The 19,353-nt window shown below is 43.7% G+C and overlaps 1 protein-coding gene across 1 annotated transcript in view; it reads left to right on the top strand.

Annotated features, from left to right (window-relative positions):
• Window positions 1–18,173, top strand: part of suclg1 (succinate-CoA ligase GDP/ADP-forming subunit alph) — an 84,587-nt gene extending 66,414 nt beyond the window's left edge. The window contains exons 8-9 of the mRNA XM_072576961.1: window positions 3,372–3,560; window positions 17,931–18,173. Coding sequence (XP_072433062.1) covers window positions 3,372–3,560; window positions 17,931–17,957 — 216 coding nt within the window. The 3' untranslated portion in view covers window positions 17,958–18,173. The remainder of the gene's footprint in view (window positions 1–3,371; window positions 3,561–17,930) is intronic.
• Window positions 18,174–19,353: the final 1,180 nt, after the last annotated feature.

The following is a 19,353-nucleotide window of genomic DNA, read 5'->3' as shown; positions in this document are numbered from 1 at the left end:
TCAGAGCAGCGCTCAAATAAACCCGTTGGACTATAACCTGGTGTCGTGTGATTTCTGACCTTGTCCACCTCAGTCCAACACTGGCACCTCCACTTCATGACTTTATATAAGGCTGGCAGCTTTGTGGTTTGATTTTCGAAAAATCTCTTCTTGGAAGTATTTCCTTATCTGAATAGAGCATAAGGAATATTGTCTCTTGTTGAATTCAGTTGGCCTTTTATTCATTGTCAGATTCAAACTGTGGTCTGACAGAGAGATGACTAATATTTGTGTCTATTTTTCCTTCTTCAAGAGCTGTCTGCCCAGAAGGGCTGCACAGTGGCTGTTGAGCATTTGATGCTAATTACACTAAAAATGGTTGTTGGCTAAAGAACCAGATGGTAACTCTGACTGTAACATTAATCTCAGTTACTGAGATTTCTCTCTGTAGACTTTAGCTTGAACCAAGTCCAGAGGAACAAGATGTTGATTTCTTTTGCTGCCTGACAGCTGTTGAGTGACAGAAGAAGATTGTTTTAAGGCATTGTCAACACAGCATGTTAGGGATGTACAAAAGGAGGTTCAGGTTTGACAGAACGCCTTTGGGGAACTTGATTCTCGACAGTTTTGTTGAAATTTCCTAACGATGTGAAAGACCGAGTTTTCTAATGCAAGGTGTAGGTTTTTTGGAGTTGAAAGCCTTTAAGGAACTGGCTACAACCAGAGGACAGCTCCATAACCTCGTTGGGACAACACATCATGGTGCATTTGAGTCTTGAAAAGATTCCTTTTCCTGCTATAACAGTGTTCTGCATCTGTACAATGTTACTTCACCTATTCAGCCAAGATCAGTGTGTTGTGGCCCAAGAAGAGATCAAAAGGTTCAGGTCCATAGTACCTTGAAAGTGGTGTCTGGTCACCCTGCATATTAAGTTACAAGGATGTTACCAGAGTGAAGGGTGTGAGTTATAGGGAGGTTGGGTTGGCTCAGACATTTTGCTCTGGAGTATTGGAGATTGATGTGTGACCATATAGAAGTTTATAAAATCATGAGGCGTGTAAGCTGAATAGTAGAAATCTTTTCCCTGGGGGTAGGGGAGTCCAAAACTAGAGAGGATACATTTAAAGTGAGAGAGGAAAGGTTTAAAAGGAAGTGAAGGAGCAACCTTTTCACACAGAAGATGGAGCGTATGTGGAATGAACTGCAGGAGGAAGTGGTAGCTAAAGGTATGGTTACAACATTTAACAACACATTTGGACAGGTACAGGAATAGGAAAGGTTTAGAGGGACATGAGCCAAAGACGGGCAGAGAGGTCTTGTTTAGTTTGGGAAACTTGGCCAGCATGGACGTGCTGTATGACTCTGAGATAATGCGAATAGATATGTCAGTAGAGACTGAAACGAATAAACGAGCAATCTTTGTAATTCTATAATAGTGGATAATATACCAACAGCACAAAAATATCTTTTTTCTTTATACCTTTTTCATTGTAGCACCTCGTAAGAAATGTGAAACTCAGTAGGGTGACTATGAGGTTATCTAGAGTCATAGAGATGTACAGCATGGAAACAGACCCTTCGGTCCAACCTGCCCATGCCGACTCGATATCCCAACCCAATCTAGTCCCACCTGCCAGTACCTGGCCCACATCCCACCAAACCCTTCCTTTTCATATACCCATCCAAATGCCTCTTAAAATGTTGCAATTGTATCACTACATCCTCTGGCAGCTCATTCCATACATGTATCACCCTCTGCATGAAAAAGTTGCCCATTAGGTGTCTTTTTTGTATCTTTCCCCTCTCACCCTCTAGTTCTGCACTCCCTGACCCTAGGGAAAAGACTTTGTCTATTTATCATATCCATGCCCCTCATAATTTTTTAAACCTCTATAAGGTCACCCCTCAGCCTCTGACGCTCCAGGGAAAACAGCCACAGCCTGTTCAGCCTCTCCTTGTAGCTCAGATCCTCCAACCCTGGCAACATCCTTGTAAATATTTTCTGTACTCTTTCAAGTTTCACAACATCTTTCCGATAGGAAGGAGACCAGAATTGCACGCAATATTCCAAGTGGCCTAACCAATGTCCTGTACAGCCACAACATGACCTCCCAACTCCTGTACTCAATACTCTGACCAATCTGTATTGTTATATTCTAATTGGCTATGTTTAAAAAAATATTTTTATCGTTTTACTTGGGAATAATTTGTCCTCTTGTGGAAAAAAAGAGAAAAAAGCAAAACCACACTACAAATTTTTATAGTTTGAGGATCAGCACTTTGTTCCTGTTGCAAATTATATCTGTGATAATTTTATAACCTAATCTTCCTCCTTCCTTCTGGGAAGGAGATATTAAATTATGTCCTTCATCAGTGTCATTACTCATCTTGAAGTATTGAGCAGATTTGGAGCTCTCATGCTAACATCTGTACATTTCCAGCTTTTTTGTCATCAATCTCCCTTGCCCTCTAGTTGTACTGCATGATGCCCCTGAGCCCACTGGAAACTCAGCTTCCCTCCCCTACATCTGCTCTGCTGTAAATATTGTTTGTTTCCACCTCTATCTGCTTCTGTCGTTTCTTCGCGCCCCCCCCCCCCCCCCCCCACTTCAGTTACAAACACTCTCATCCATCCCTTCATACCCAGAGGCTCAACTTCACAAAATGACTAGACTTTGGTCTCCCTGCGGCCCAACCTCCAAAAAAGACATTTGAAAGGTAAACGCCACCTTATAACAGTTTTTTATGCCTGTTTTCCACTTTTTCAAAGGACTGAAATCTCCATGTGGCTGTCACTGACTTCATGTGCCTGCTCTCACCTGGTCATTTGGCTCATCCAACCCTTTGCAACCAGCTCTTTCTGTTGAAAGCATGGATTCCTCAGCTGGTACTGGGCTGATTGTTGGTGGTGATTGAGAAAGATTAATTTCTCTGGTCACTGGGTCATCTTTGATCACAACCGATGATGGAAGGGCACCTTCCCTGAAGCATTAACTCCTCTCTTTTCCCCCTTTCACACAAACTGCTAGACTTGCTGAGGCGTTCTAGCTTCCCTCAATATGACTTGAGTGCCTCACTGAGATGAGGTAGAGGACAGTTAGAATTCTGCTCCATTAGTATGGCACTTGAGTTGTAATTGGGCTGGTTTAGGTAAGGAGAGCAGGTTACCTTCCCTGAAGCATGTTAATGAACTGGCCGAGTTTGTAACGATAAACCTGCAGCTTTTACTGATGGTGTCACTTTCAACATTGTTTTCCTTTGGAAACTGAAGTTAAGATCTCAGCTCACAGTGGGAGTTGAACAGTTCTGTCAGTACGATTGGACTGTTAGTCCAGTGAAGCGATCTTCTTGTCAGTATTGATATTAACGTGTCCCCGGTTTTGTTTGACAGGGGCCCAATGCCAAGCCGGTGGTCTCATTCATTGCTGGTCTTACGGCGCCCCCAGGACGGAGAATGGGCCACGCCGGGGCCATCATCGCTGGAGGTAAAGGTGGAGCCAAGGAGAAGATTGCTGCCCTTCAGCAGGCTGGTGTGGTCGTCAGCATGTCCCCTGCCCAACTGGGCAGCACCATACAGAAGGTCAATACTCATCAGTTTCAAGGCAAAACTCAAGGACCGGCTAGGTTTTGTTACTTGCTGTCTCCTCCATTTGAATTCAGGCCGTGCAAAATCTGCCTCTTCCCTAACCAACCAGCAGAGTTATTAGGGCCACTTAAGTGACTGCTGGGCATGCACATGGCTAGCAGTGAATTGAGGGGTGCGTGGGTTATTATTTCATGTTACAATTAATACTCGGCACAACATCGTGGGCCATAGGGCCTGGTTTGTGCTATACTTTTCTATGTTCTGTGTTCTAATTACTTCCACCTTTTGTCAAGTTGATCTTTCAGTGCCGAAAGGTTAATCGAGGCTTTTCACACTGATGTTCGCTCCAAGAGACAATACTCTCTGAGCAGCACTCTTCCTCCTCCTCGAGTTTATGATGCAGCTAAAGAGATGCAGGATTCTTATTCCTCCTTTAGCTGTCCTTCTTTTGCCCATTTGAAGCTCCATGGAAGTATTGGAAATGCCAGCCCACATTTTGCTGCTTTCTGTTTGGAATAATTTCCCAAAGGCAAGTATCCCGTCACCAGGTCAACCTTTATTCCTGTGTGCAGAGTACACAGACTCTGACAAACTACCTCAGAGACAGTTGCTAGAATAGAGAAACCGAAAGAACTACGGATGCCTTTAAGTCAGAAACAAGAACAGAAATTGCTGGAAAAGCTCAGCAGGTCTGGTAACATCTGTGGAGAGAAATCAGAGTTAACCTTTTTGAACCGGTGTCTTTTCCTCAGAATTGACTGAGTCACCAGACTTGCAACGTAAACTCTATCTCTCTCCACAGACACTGCCAGTCCTGCTGAGCTTTTCCAGCAGTTTCTGTTGTTGTGCCGAGAATGAAGAGACTCTGACTCCAGTTTGTTTATTTATTTATTTTTTCTTAGTCCAAACAGTAATAAAAAGTGAAGACACATACAAAAAATAAAGGAAACTAGAGTCCAAGGGCTAAGCCCTACCACAAAATTAACATTTTACTCTTTTTTTTGAGAAAAGGATAAAGAGAACCAGCCAGTGAAACAACAATCCCCTAATGAGAACTGAGTTATGCCTGAAACACAGTGTGTGCATCAGGAGTGTAACAATCAGTCCTCACTAAAAAGGAATACCAGTTAACAAACTGGTTCAATAATTCAGCCAGTTCAGGAATCAGGTTTCCCCCTCTTATGAAAAGGGAAGCAGAAGCTAACAGTAACACACTGACTATAACATCAGCCAGCACAGAGTCAGTCCCCTAAATTGAGAAAACCCTGAATCTTCTGTTTTTTTTCAAAACCCCCACACTACCGCAGTTCGGTAGTGCTTATTTTTTCCCCAGCACCCATGGTGTGTGTTTGCAGGTGTGAAACACAGTGAGAGACACAAGGTGCACAAATCTTTATTCAATTCCCACCACCAAGAAGAAAGGAAACACCCGAGTGAAAAGCAGTGCCCTTCACATCAAAGGGCAGTGCAGTGTGATCAAATAGTGAAGGGGAGGGCAGGGATTAAATCAAAATAGAGTTGGAGGGGGGAAATAATGCACTCCACTCCCTGCAGCGCCCACCTCTCCCTGAACTACTCCAGGGTGACTCCAGTTTATTTTTTTTTTCTTTCTTTCTTTTTTTTTGTGTGTAGATGTGAGACACAGTGAAAGACACAAAGTGCACAAATCTTTATTCAATTTCCACCACCAGGAAGATAGGAAAAGCACCCAAGTGGCCAGTGACAAGCACTGCCCTTCAAACCACAGGGCAATGCTGTGTGAGCAAAACAGTGAAGGGGAGGGTAGGGACTAAATCAAAATAGAGTTGGAGGGGGGAAATAATGCACTCCACTCCCTGCAGCGCCCACCTCTCCCTGAACTACTCCAGGGTGACTCCAGTTTATTTTTTTTTCTTTTTTCTTTTTTTTTCTTTTTTTTTATTTTTTTTTTCACAACTCCAGGGTGTTGGCGGACACCACGTGCTCCCTCTCCAAGGACACGTGGGCTCACGTGACACTCCTGTTTTTTTTCAGGATGTCTGACATTCCTGTTTATTATTTTTTTTAATTTAACCCCCACACTACCACCTAAGTGCAGTAGTGCTTATTTTTATCCCCTGCACCCATGGTGTGTGTGTGCAGGTGTGAGACACAGTGAAAAGACACAAAGTGCACGAATCTTTATTCAATTTCCACCACCAGGAAGATAGGAAAGACACCCGAGTGGCCAGTGACAAGCACTGCCCACAGGGCAATGCTGTGTGAGCAAAACAGTGAAGGGGAGGGTAGGGACTAAATCAAAATAGAGTTGGAGGGGGGAAATAATGCACTCCACTCCCTGCAGTGCCCACCTCTCCCTGAACTACTCCAGGGTGACTCCAGTTTATCTCTGTCAGCCAGGGCTCCCTGATTGGCCCAGGTTAACAACCCCAATCTCAGTTAATGAGACCCACCTGGCCCTAATTCCAATCATTGCACTTGTACTATTACAACTTTTCTCCAGAAGGTGCTTTAGATATTATTATTAAAAGGTTCAATTTAAATTGAAGAGAAAATCCTGGGCTCGCTGTCGCTGTCCTGAACTTAGTGGCCATCTGTTGAGCTTGTCTCATCCAATTTGTTTTTCTTATCAAGCTGTTTCCCATTCTCTCTTTCCACAACCAGTTATCCTGCACCACATGGCCACTGTGCACCCACCTCCTCCACCTCTTTGATGCATTATTCTTGTCAGCGTGTTCCTTGTCCTGTCAGATATCTTGTGCGATTGTGCTCAGTGTGTGGCTTTGCACTGCGGGATCTGCAGTTTCTGTCTCTGTGGCAGCCTGGCACACTGAGCTCTGTGATCCTTATTGTGGGGCAGTGTGACACAGTTACCTGCGCATTTGCCTCGTTCCCTGCTGTGCTGATCCAGGGCGCAGTGCATTAATATGTTCCTGAGGTGGTGCAAATGAAGATCGATGCTGTTCTAATGCAACTGCTAACTTTTTGTTTCGAAGAAACAAAACAAAAGTTGTCATGCAAATGTGTTTATCTTGCTCTGCTGCTTCTGTCTTAATGACATAACAATTTTCGGGGGAAGTAGTGAATTTTCCTGAAGGTCTGCCATTTCAGGTGGGAACCTCATATTGGGGAGGTGAGAGCTTAGTATTATTGCTGAACTGTTAATCCAGAGATGGATTTGCTTCAGTAAACATTATCATGCTCTAGGGACATGTATTTGAATCCCGACGCAGATGGTGAATTACTTTTAAAAAAAATTCACTCGCAAGATGTAATGTCACTGGCTTTGGGGAGGCAAGCAACGGCCTCATGTTGTTACCGTTGGATTGTTAATGAGCTCCAGGTAATATTCTGGGGACCCCAGTTTGAATCCTGCCACGGAGATGGTGGAATTTCAATTTAAAATATATCTGGAATTATGAATCTAATGATGACCACAAATCTATTGTCAATTGTCAGGACAACCCACCTGGTTCACTCATGTCTTTCAGGACAGAAACTGCCATCCTTACCTGGTCTAGCCTAGATGTGACTCCAGACCCATAGCAATGTGGTTGACTCTTAACTGCCCTCTGGGCAATTAGGGATGGGCAATAAATGTTTGTCTAGTCAGCGACGCCCTCATCCCATGAATGAATAATGAATGTAAAGCTGTTTTGTTTTTATAAAATGTGAAATTTAATGCTGCATATTGGAATTGGAACGTCCGGTGTTTATCCGTATTCCTGGAATGCGTTACTGGAGCCAGAAAGGGGAAACTTTCTCAAAGTTGTGTTTTGTTCTCGAAGTGTTGTCCGTTTTACACTTTTCAGGTTTTAAGACATAAGCTCGGCAGGTACGGGAGATGGGAATGTTAGTGCTTACAGCACGGACAAAAGAGGGCCTTTAGCCCATTGTAGGAACAAATTACTGCAAATGCTGGAATCTGTACTGAAAACAAAGAAGTACTGGAGATCACAGCGGGTTAGGCAGCATCCTTGGAGAGCAAACTAACGTTTTGAGTCTAGGCGACTTCATCAGAGTGAATCAATAGTCTTCGTTGTTTCTTTTTAACACATCAGCTCAGATGTGGATTTATTGATGGAATGTTGCTTTGGGATCTATAACCTTGCTGGTTAGAGCTGCTTCACACCTTCCCACAAAGAATTAGACACTTAGGATAATTCAACCATGTGCAGTAGTAACAGATACTGTGAGACTCACCGGCCAAGTCTGACTGTACCTTCAATGCTGTGCAGGACATATTGGTGTCACATTTTCCTCAGTCGAGTAATATAGTTGATATAATTATTTTAAAAAATGTGAATTCGAGCCCTGCAGCAGCCATTTACAAATTTGTATTTCATTTAAAAAAGAAAACAAATTTTATAAAAGCTGCTATTAGTGAAAGTGGTCGTGATGTGATGAGATTGTAATTTTAAACAGCTGGACCACATGTATTTTCAACAAAAAAAACAATTGAAGAACTGCGGGAGATAAATAAAAACAGAACGGGCTGCAGAAACTCAACAGGTCTGGCAGCATCTGAGGAGAGAGAGAGCAGACTTAATCTTTCAAGTTCAGTGAAGCATCACCTCTGTTTTCCCTCTCCTCGGATGCTGACAGGCGTACTGAGGCTCTCCACAACTGACATTCTCGGGCTGGAAATCTGCTATTCCTGGGTCTGACCTCAGGATTGATGGTCAGCTTCTATCTGAAATGGCTGACTTTTCTGCTGAACTCTATAAAGGCAGTTAGGGATGGGCAGTAAATGCTAGTCTCAAAGCGAGAGATGATTTTGGTTTCTGAAATCAAGACGTGCGTTCTGGAAGTAATTCCCCACAGCCACCCTTAACCAGTGTCAGTCTTGGTTCCGTTGGTAGCGGTGTATCTTGGTTAGAGGGCAAATGGTTACAGGGGAGGTGATGGCCAAGTGGTGTTATCGCTAGTCTGTTAATCCGGGGACCCAGGTTCGAAACCTGCCATGGCAGATGGTAGAATTTGAATTCAGTAAAAATCTGGAATTAAGAGTCTCATGATGACCATGAACTGATTGTCAGAAAAAACCAACTGTTTACTAATTTCCTTCAGGGAATGAAACTGCCATCTTTACCAGGTCTGGTCTACATGTGACTCCAGACCCACGTCCATGTGCACAGCCCTAACACTCCCAGCAGCCCTCTGGGCAATTAGGGATGGGCAATAAATGCTGGCCTAGTCAGCGATGCCTACATCCTGTGATTGAATGAAGAAAAGGTTTTGGTCTCAATTCCTACAACCAGGGCTGTAACTGCAGTGGAGTGCTGCACTATCAGAGGTGCAGTCTTTCCGATGAGGGGTTAAGCCAAGGCTCTGTCTCCTTTCCCAGCTGAGCATGAAATATACCACGTCGAAGTCTGCTGTTCCGATCAATATTTATCTCTCAGTCAACATCACAGAAACAATCTGGTCATGATCACATTGTTATGTGTGGGAGTTGCACTTTCTGAACAATAACAGCGACTTTGTTTCGGAGGTTGTTTGTTGGCTGCAAAGTGCTTTGGGATATCTGATGGTTATAGAAATGCAAGTCGCCTTTGTGATAGCATACAGGCCAACCCATCCCATTTTGGTGCAACTCGTGATTAAAGGGAAGAAAACAAAAGCTGCAGATGCCTGAGATCTGAAACAAAAATAAATTCTAGGAGAGATCCAACCGGTCTGGCAGCATCGGTGGGTGGGGAGAAAGCAGATACTGGATTAGTGGTGCTGGAAGAGCACAGCAGTTCAGGCAGCATCCAACGAGCAGCGAAATCGACGTTTCGGGCAAAAGCCCTTCATCAGGAATAAAAGGGCTTTTGCCCGAAACGTCAATTTCGCTGCTCTTTGGATGCTGCCTGAACTGCTGTGCTCTTCCAGCACCACTAATCCAGTATTTGGTTTTCAGCATCTGCAGTCATTGTTTTTACCTGGGAGAAAACAGAGTCAATCTTTTGAGTCTGGTGACTCTTCGTCTGAACTGAGAATAAAGAGGCTGCACTTGTTGATGTTATTGCTTTAGTTTAGTGATTTCAACAGTTTTTAATTACTAGTGTAAAATTATCATTAATTTAGAAAATTTAAACAGTGGGTTTTTGCCTGTAATTGGTTACAAGGTTACCGTCTTCTCCATATGGTCAGAATTGTCAGCCACCTGCATTTATGTCGTACCATAACTTTGAATCTCTGCTTCATTTTTTTGATTTATTTGCATTGAATATATTTCTGCCTTTTTCTTCATATTGTCATGTTGCCCTGAACTCCCACAACTCCCAGTCAATTTCCGTTATCTCGCCCGAAATGGCTGATTTATTTTGTTACAAGGCTCTTTCATTGCTGCCAGGAACCATGCTATGTTCACTCAGTGCCTGCAGTTGTCCAATTCCATGGCTTGTGGCTGATGTTTAACATTATTACAGAATTATAAAGAAGAGATGGGTCTTGGTTTACTCAGTTACAGTACAACGTATTAATGCTGGCAAATGCCACCAGGTGGCAGCAGAACAACATTTATGTGAGTTTCCATTGCCTTTGTCTGGTAATGACAAAAGGCAAACGCTGGAAGACGCAAATGTTAAGATGAGCATGAAGCTTAATAAATTGGCTGTGCAATTACTGTTTGTTGTGCCTACAAATAACTTGGAAATAATGATAGAGAGCAATAGGCGTAAAGGTCCTGCACAGTTGCCTTTCACAAGCCAGTTTTCTATTTCTTTGAATCCTTGTTCTCAACTCATCTTTTTTTAAAAATTTAATTCACGGGGTGAGGGTGTGGTTGGCTGCAGCAGCGTTTATTGCCCATCCCTGATTACCCAGAGGACAACTAACAGTCAACCACATTGCTGTGGGTCTGGAGTGACCTGTAGGCCAGACTGGGTAAGGATGGCAGTTTCCTTCCCCAAAAGGGCATTGGTTGACCAAATGGGCTTTGAGGGGCTAATGCTCAAAATGTCGACTCTCCTGCTTCTCGGATGCTGCCTGGCCTGCTATGCTTTTCCAGTGCCACCCTTTTTGACTCTGATCTCCAGCATCTGCAGTCATCACTTTCTCTGAGATGGGCTTTCCCATCAATCAATAATGGATTCACAGTCGCCATTAAATGCCTAATTCCGGATTTGTGTTGAATTTGGCTTCCACCACCTATTATGACGAGATTCAAGCACAGATCCCTATAACCCTGTGTCTGGTGATAATGCCTCTGATTTTCATAGGGTTAGAAATGTGTTAATATTTGGTGGTGATTGTAATTCTGCATGGCACCATTCCCTGGGTGTTACAATTCTACCGAACCCCCAGCCCAATTCTGGCCACAGTATGAAGGCCAGATTTTTCAGTTGAGAAATGAGAAAACAGGTACAGAAGATGTTAAAAGGTTCCCTCCCCCACCCCAACCTGGTCCTCAAACCCCAGCTCCTCCATGCCTTAGCACCCCCCCCCCCCCCACCAGCAGCCCACACTCCTCCCTAGACTCCCTGTGTGACATCTGTCATTAACTTCTCTCTTCAGGATTACTGCCCTCTGGTGGCCATGCCGTTATTTCCATGGGCAGACACACCCCTTCACCACCCCCCCACACACCTTGCTGGAGGGGAGCTCCCCAGCTCGCATTGCTGGAATACTATCTGGTGAGCCTGGTGAGAGCTCTTGGGAGGGGGTGGGGTGGGTTTATATCCTGTCCCGGGCTGGGAAGGTCAAGGGGAAATCTCATCCCTCCTCCGTTTTCTGTTCCCGGCACCTTGTTATTGCGGAGGAGTGGACTTCTCAAGTCAGTTGGTGGGTTTGTGGCTGACTTGTTTAATGGGCAACGGCAGAGGAGAGGAGTCAAAAAGTGTGTTGCTGGAAAAGCCCAGCCAGTCAGGCAGCGTCCAAGGAGCAGGACTGTCGACGTTTCGGGCATAAGCCCTTCATCAGGAATGTGCTCAATATGCTCAAAACGTTGACTCTCCTGCTCCTTGGATGCTACCTGACCTGCTGTGAGTTTTAAGAAGACTTGTAGCTCAGGTTGAGGTTCTGGATGTAGGTTTGCTCGCTGAGCTGGTAGGTTCGTTTTCAGATGTTTCGTCACCATACCAGGTAACATCAGTGAACCTTGGGATGAAGCACTGGTGGTATGGCCTGCTTTTTATTTGCATGTTTAGGTTTCCTTGGGTGGTAATGCCATTTCCTGTGGTGATGTCATTTTCTGTTCTTTTTCTCAAGGAGTGGTAAATGGGATCCAAGTCACTGTTTGTTGGTAGAGTTCCGGTTGGAATGCCATGCTTCTAGCAATTCTTGCGCGTGTCTCTGTTTGGCTGGTCCTAGGATGGATGTGTTGTCCCAGTCGAAGTGGTGTCCTTCCTCATCTGTATGTGAGGATTCTAGTGAGAGAGGGTCATGTCATTTTGTGGCTAGTTGATGTTCATATATCCTGGTGGCTGGATTTCTGCCCTTTTTGCTCAATGACATTAAAAAGACATTCCCCAGTCTCGCTAGTATCTTTACATCTAGATGAGGAAGGACACCACCTCGACTGGGACGACATCTCCATCCTCAGACAAGCCAAACAGAGACCCGCGCAAGAAGCATGGCATTCTAACCTAAACTCTACCAACAAACACATTGACTTGGATCCCATTTATCACTGCCTGAGAAAAAGAACAGGAAATGACATCACTGCAGGAAATGATGTCACCACCTCCAAGGAAATCCAAATGCATAAATAAAAAGCGGGCCATACCACCGGTGCTTCATCCGGCGGCTCACTGATGATGTTACCTAGTATGGTGATGAAACATCTGAAAACGAACCTTCCAGCTTAGCGAGCAAACCTACGTCCAGAGTAACAGACAGACACAAATGTACTTCTGCAATAAGATGAAGGACAGGAAAACGTTTCACTGGGCTAGAATATATTTATAACTACGGTAGGCAGCTATAATTGTTTTAACATGTATTAATGTACATTTTAAATTCAACAATTAAACTAATTGTGGGAAGAACAGGTTAAAGATGAAATAATTTGTTGAGAGTGGAATTTAATTGTTTTGATGAGTTTTCCAGATTGTTTATTGCCATGGTACTGTATAATTCTTGGAAGTGAGGTGTATTTGTGGAGAGTTATTTATGAAGAGGGTTTTAGCAGTACCTGTAAATGAAATGTTTAAGAACAATTCTGTCACGTTGTCAAGGACTTTCAGCTACCGTGCCCCAGCTATTCTTTTTTGTGTGTGCCCAGACATTTTTTTTACAGCAAGTTATTCCACTGTGGAACCTCACAATCACTGCCGTGTCTAACATCCCCATGTGAACTGACTCCAGAAAAGATTGTCAAATTGGGAATGGGATAGGGAGCAGGAGGCTGGTCAAGTTCCTTGTCTTTCCATAAGGTCCCTACGTTTTACCCCCTCCCCCCAAACAAAAAGAAAATTCAAGAGCACCCTCGAATAGGGGATTTCAAGACGAGGAGACCTATTTTTAAGGTGAGGGGAAAAGGTGATTCTTGTATGGAATGAACTTCTTGAAGTGATGGATGTGGGCACAATTAGAATGTTTAAAAGACATTGACTAGCTACAGGAACAGGATAGACTTGGAGGTATATGGGCCAGGGGCAGGCAAGTGGGACTAGTTTAGTTTGGGATTATGTTCGGCATGGACTGGTTGGACCAAATAGTCTCTGGATTAGTGGTGCTGGAAAATCACCGCAGTTCAGGCAGCATCCTAGTAGCTTCGAAATTGACGTTTCGGGCAAAAGCCCTTCATCAGGAATAAAGGCAGTGAGCCTGAAGCATGGAGAGATAAGCTAGAGGAGGGTGCTTATCTCTCCACGCTTCAGGCTCACTGCCTTTATTCCTGATGAAGGGCTTTTGCCCGAAACATCGATTTCGAAGCTACTTGAATGCTGCCTGAACTGCTGTGCTCTTCCAGCACCACTAATCCAGAATCTGATTTCCAGCATCTGCAGTCATTGTTTTTACCGGACCAAATAGTCTGTTTCTGTGCTGTACGACTCTATAACCCATCAAGATTATCGTACCAATTAGACTGAAGGAAACATTGTACGATGCTGAAAACTGAATCAAAGACAGGTTCTGCTAGAAATACGCAGCACAAACAATCAGCATATAGAGGTAGGGAGATTTCTGGAGAAACGCAGCAGGTCTGGCAGCATCTGCGCAAAGAGAAAGAGTTCACATTTTAAGTCCAGTTAACCATCTTCAGAACTCACTGCAATTCTGCTTTCTCTCCATTGATGCTGCCCGACCTGCTGAGTTTCTCCAGCAGTTTCTATTTTTGTTTCAGATCTTCAGCATCTTAGTTTTGTATGAGATAAAGGGAGATTAACATGAAAATGAAAGATTGTTGGGGATTTGCAGGAATGTAGAATTGAGATTAAAATCCGATCATCTGTGATCTCAGTGAATGCAGATCAGGCTCAAAGGTCCAAGTGTTTGTATTTAAGGAAATTGGGTTGTGCTCCTTTGGTCATTAATGGCATTTGTTTTTGTTTCATGTCAATTCTAAATTCAAGTTTACGACAGGCAAGAGTTCTTTCTCTTCAGTAAATTGTCTAAATTTAGTAACTAACTAAACATGCTTGTTAGCAACTCCATTTCATTTCCTATTTATCCATCCATCGTAAAAATATAAAAATCTTGGAATAAACTTATATCCTGTGTTTCCTACAAAACTTGTCATATGTATAACCACTGGTTTCAAAGGATGGAAGAAATATTGTGCTGCATATAATCTTTTATTTATGCTGCGTGTCCTCGTCTTATCTGCTTTTGGATTTCTCTTCTCTGTGTGCCTCTGGATAACATGTTGTGCTAGCAGGCATTCAGCTGAAAGGCTCACTGTTGTGATACGTGCAGTGGCTCAGTTGCATTGCCGGGTTCCCAGCTGTCCTAGGCAGTAACGCGCAGTGCTCTCACACCTTCCTGCGGCAGGTCAGCCAACACTGATCATGCACCATGCTAGCTGTGTCTAGCCTGCTGAGCAGCATATATTCCTGTGATGATCCATGTGTTTCTTGGCACTTGACTCATCACTTTGATGAATATCCCTTATTAGAGGTATGCGTGTGTGTTTTATTTTAACGGTGATGCATATATCATACCCTCTCAGCAAACCCCCTTCCCTCAATGCCAAAACCGTGCAGGTTGCTTCAGTCTAAACTGGGTGTATTCTGCCTTCCCTAAGTCAGCAGCCTCAAACCCCTCAGTCTGACTTGCACTGTCGTTGGACCATTAGTCAAACTGGGTCAGCCGCAGCAGCTTGACTTTAATGGAGTACTTTCAAATGTAGCAAAATGTCCCGAGGCACTTGATGAGAGCAATGTTGGCCAAAACGTAACACCAAAGCCACCAGGCAGCTGGGTATCCTGAAGGGAAAGCTAAAACGAGGTGGAAGAGTTTATGAAGTTGCTTGGGGCATACACTGCTGAAGGCATGGCGCAATAGTGTGGGAATACAAAAGGCCAGAATCACAAGGTCGGGCTGCAGATATAACAGTGGTGATTACGTTAATCAGTGTGATGCTGCGTTCTGCCTGCAGTTCAGTGCTCTTCATGGAAAAATTGGAATTGCTCATGTGATGTTTCACTTATTCTGATGAAGAGCAATTGTGGTAATTGGCATGTGGTTGGGCAGATGGATGTCCATTGAGTATGAATTCCCTGATTGGGGCTGTGAATTATGGAGCCCTGGCTGTCAGATATAAACAGAGTCCCTTCATTTTAGGGACTGGCTCTTGGAGATGTACAGCACGGAAACAGACCCTTCGGTCCAACTTCTTCATGCCAACCAGATATCTTAATTAATCGAGTCCCATTTGCCAGCACTTGTCTTCTACCTTTGAGCCAGTTCAGTATCCAAATGGCTAGTTCTCCCTGTATTCCATGAGATCTAACCTTGGTAACCGGTCTCCCATGGGGAACCTTTTCAAACACCTTACTGAAGTCCATGTAGATCGCATCTACTGCTTTGCCCTCATCAATCCTCTTCATTATTTTTTCAAAAAATTCAATTAAGTTTGTGAGACATGATTTCCCACACACAAAGCCATGTTGACTATCCCTAAGCAGTACTTGCCTTTCCGAATACATGTAAATCCTGTCCCTCAGGATTCCCTCCAACAATTTCCCACATACTACGTGCGTGTAAATAAAGGGTGACTTGCTAATGGAACACTGGCCTCCTTGGACTTGTTTCAGAAATAATATATAGAGTCATAGAGGCATAGAGATGTACAGCATGGAAACAGACCCTTCGGTCCAACCCATCCATGCCGACCAAATATCCCAACCCAATCTAGTCCCACCTGCCAGCACCCGGCCCATATCCCTCCAAACCCTTCCTATGCATATACCCATCCAAATGCCTCTTAAATGTTGCAATTGTATCAGCCTCCACCACTTCTTCTGGCAGCTCATTCCATACACGTACCACCCTCTGCGTGAAAAAGTTGCCCCTTAGGTCTCTTTTATGTCTTTCCCCTCTCACCCTAAACCTATGCCCTCTAGTGACTCTCCAACCCCAGGGAAAAGACTTTGTCTATTTATCTTATCCATGCCCCTCATAATTTTATAAACCTCTATAAGGTCTCCCCTCAGCCTCCGACGCTTCAGGGAAAACAGCCCCAGCCTGTTCAGCCTCTCCCTGTAGCTCAAATCCTCCAACCCTGGCAACATCCTTGTAAATTTTTTCTGAACCCTTTCAAGTTTCACAACATCTTTCCGATAGGAAGGAGACCAGAATTGCATGCAATATTCCAACAGTGGCCTAACCAATGTCCTGTGCAGCCGCAACATGACCTCCCAACTCCTGTACTCTATACTCTGACCAATAAAAGAAAGCATACCAAACACCTTCTTCACTACCTGCGACTCCACTTTCAAGGAGCTATGAACCTGCACTCCAAGGTCTCTTTGTTCAGCAACACTCCCTAGGGCCTTATCATTAAGTGTATAAGTCCTGCTAAGCGTTGCTTTCCCAAAATGCAGCACCTCGCATTTATCTGAATTAAACGCCATCTGCCACTTCTCAGCCTATTGGCCCATCTGGTCCAGATCCTGTTATAATCTGAGGTAACCCTCTTCGCTGTCCACTACACCTGCAATTTTGGTGTCATCTGTAAACGTTGGGAAAAATAGTTTTGAGAGAGACTGTGTGGTAGAATGAGTTTCAGATTTGATGTTTTAAACTCCAATTCGGTAGGCTAAGGGGAAACAGTAGGACTCTGGGCATCACTGACTGGGCCAGCATTCTATCCTTAAATAAGAGTCAGCCACATTGCTGTGCGTCTGGAGGTGCAGGTAAACCAGACTAAGTAAGGATTGACAAATTTCCTCCATAAAAGGATGTGAACCAGCTTGGTTTTTTAAGACAACAGACAATGGTTTCATGGTCGCCTTTAGCATAGCTTTATACTACAGATTTTTTTTTAACGGACGTCAAATTTAACTCTCTCTCAGGGGTGGGATTTGAATGATGTCCCCTGTATATTAACCTGGGGTTTGGGATTACTAATTCAGTGGCGTTACCAATGTGCCATCATCTCAGATTAGGAATGTTTATTCTTGTGTTGTAATCACTGTAACCAGCATCATCGAAGACCCCTCCCACCCCATTATAATCTCTTCTGTCAGGCAGAACATACCAAAGCTTTAACACAGACCAACAGATTCAAGAACAGCTTCTTCCCTGCTGTTGTTAGACTTCTGAAAGGACCTAGGAGAAAGTGAGGACTGCAGATGCTGGAGATCAGAGCTGAAAAATGTGTTGCTGGAAAAGCGCAGCAGGTCAGGCAGCATCCAAGGAGCAGGAGAATCAACGTTTCGGGCATGAGCCCTTCTTCAGGAATCATTCCTGAAGAAGGGCTTATGCCCGAAACGTCGATTCTCCTGCTCCATGGATGCTGCCTGACCTGCTGTGCTTCTGAAAGGACATCTCAAATTTCAAAAGTTAATCTTGTTTTTTCTATACCTTTGCAACTGTAACTTTGTATTCCTCGCTCTGTTGTATCGCCCTATGATCTTTGTATGGTAAGGCTGCCTGTACTGCATGCAAAACAAAACTTTTCACTGTACCTTGCTACATGTGACAATAATAAATCAAATCAAATCAAGATGTTGAGTGGACAAGTACAGGAATTTAAAACCGTGGAATCTTTTACAGAGGTGTTTGGCGACAGAGGTGGGGAGAACTTTAACATCAAAATGCTGTGATAAATCATTATTGAATGAGTAATCTTCTGATTATCTTGAGGACAGTCAGAAATATTTTACATTTCTGTTTGACATATGATAAGAGAGAAATTTCACCCTTTTTTAAACAAGAAACGTGGAATTTGGAATTTTTTTTGCTGAATGAGATGTGCCACTCTGATTTATTTTATCCTTTCTTTTTCAGGAATTTGAGAAGAGGAAACTGCTGTAAATATCCCAAAAATAAGTCTTTTTAACAAGAGAAAGCAACTTCTTGCACAGCTCAGTGCCTAAATCATCCATCTCACTGTTTCAATCATCTGGATGAAATGACTGAATCTATATTAAAACAGAACAGAGCCATATACATATGTTATGTCTATTTTGTCTGAATCTGTACACTAGATGAAGCGCCCACAAAGAAAATAAATAGTTTCAAAAAAACAAACTAACTTGTTTTTCTCTCTACTTTGGAACAGATTTTTTTCGCTGTGATAGAAGCTCGTTTTTTAAGGACAGGAAATTAAATAATTTGTTATTTTTATGTTTGTGTATCAACCCCCAAGACACCGCCTCACGTAAAAGCAAAATACTACAGATGCTGGAGATCTGAAATAAAAACCAGCAAGGCTCAAAGGTAGAAGACAGGGGGTGGTGGTGGAGGGTTGTTTTTCAGACTGGAGGCCTGTGACCAGTGGAGTGCCACAAGGATCGGTGCTGGGTCCTCAACTTTTTGTCATTTACATAAATGATTTGGATGCGAGGATAAGAGGTACAGTTAGTAAGTTTACAGATGACGCCAAAATTGGAGGTGTAGTGGGCAGTGAAGAGGGTGACCTCAGATTGCAACAGGATCTGGACCAGATGGGCCAATGGGCTGAGAAGTGGCAGATGGAGTTTAATTCAGAAAAAGGCGAGGTGCTGCATTTTGGGAAAACCAATCTTAGCAGGACTTATACACTTAATGGTAAGGTCCTAGGGAATGTTGCTGAACAAAGAGACCTTGGAGTGCAGGTTCATAGCTCCTTGAAAGTGAAGTCGCAGGTAGATAGGATGGTGAAGAACGTGTTTGGTATGCTTTCCTTTGTTAGACAGAGCTTTGAATATAAGAGCTGAGAGAGGTCATGTTGCGGCTGTACAGGACATTGGTTATGGCGTGCAATTCTGGTCTCCTTCTTATCAGAAAGATGTTGTGAAACCTGAAAGGGTTCAGAAAAGATTTACAAGGATGTTGCCAGGGTTGGAGGATCTGAGCTACAGGGAGAGGCTGAACAGGCTGGGGCTGTTTTCTCTGGAGCGTCAAAGGCTGAGGGGATGACCTTACAGAGGTTTACAAAATTATGAAGAGCATGGATAGGATAAATAGACAAAGTCTTTTCCCTGGGGTCGGGGAGTCCAGAACTAGAGGGCATAGGTTTAGGGCGAGAGGGGAAAGATATAAAAGAGACCTAAGGGGCATCATATTCACGCAGAGGGTGGTACACGCATGGAATGAGCTGCCAGAGGATGTGATGGAGGCTGGTACAATTGCAACATTTAATAGGCATTTGGATGGGTATATGAATAGGAAAGGTTTGGAGGGATATGGGCCGGGTGCTGGCAGGTGGGACTAGATTGGGTTGGGATAT

This window comes from Chiloscyllium punctatum, chromosome 1 (assembly GCF_047496795.1).
Source record: "Chiloscyllium punctatum isolate Juve2018m chromosome 1, sChiPun1.3, whole genome shotgun sequence".
NCBI lineage: Eukaryota > Metazoa > Chordata > Chondrichthyes > Orectolobiformes > Hemiscylliidae > Chiloscyllium > Chiloscyllium punctatum.
The sequence above is the reverse complement of the archived record's forward strand: the minus strand, read 5'-3'. Positions and strand labels throughout refer to the sequence as shown.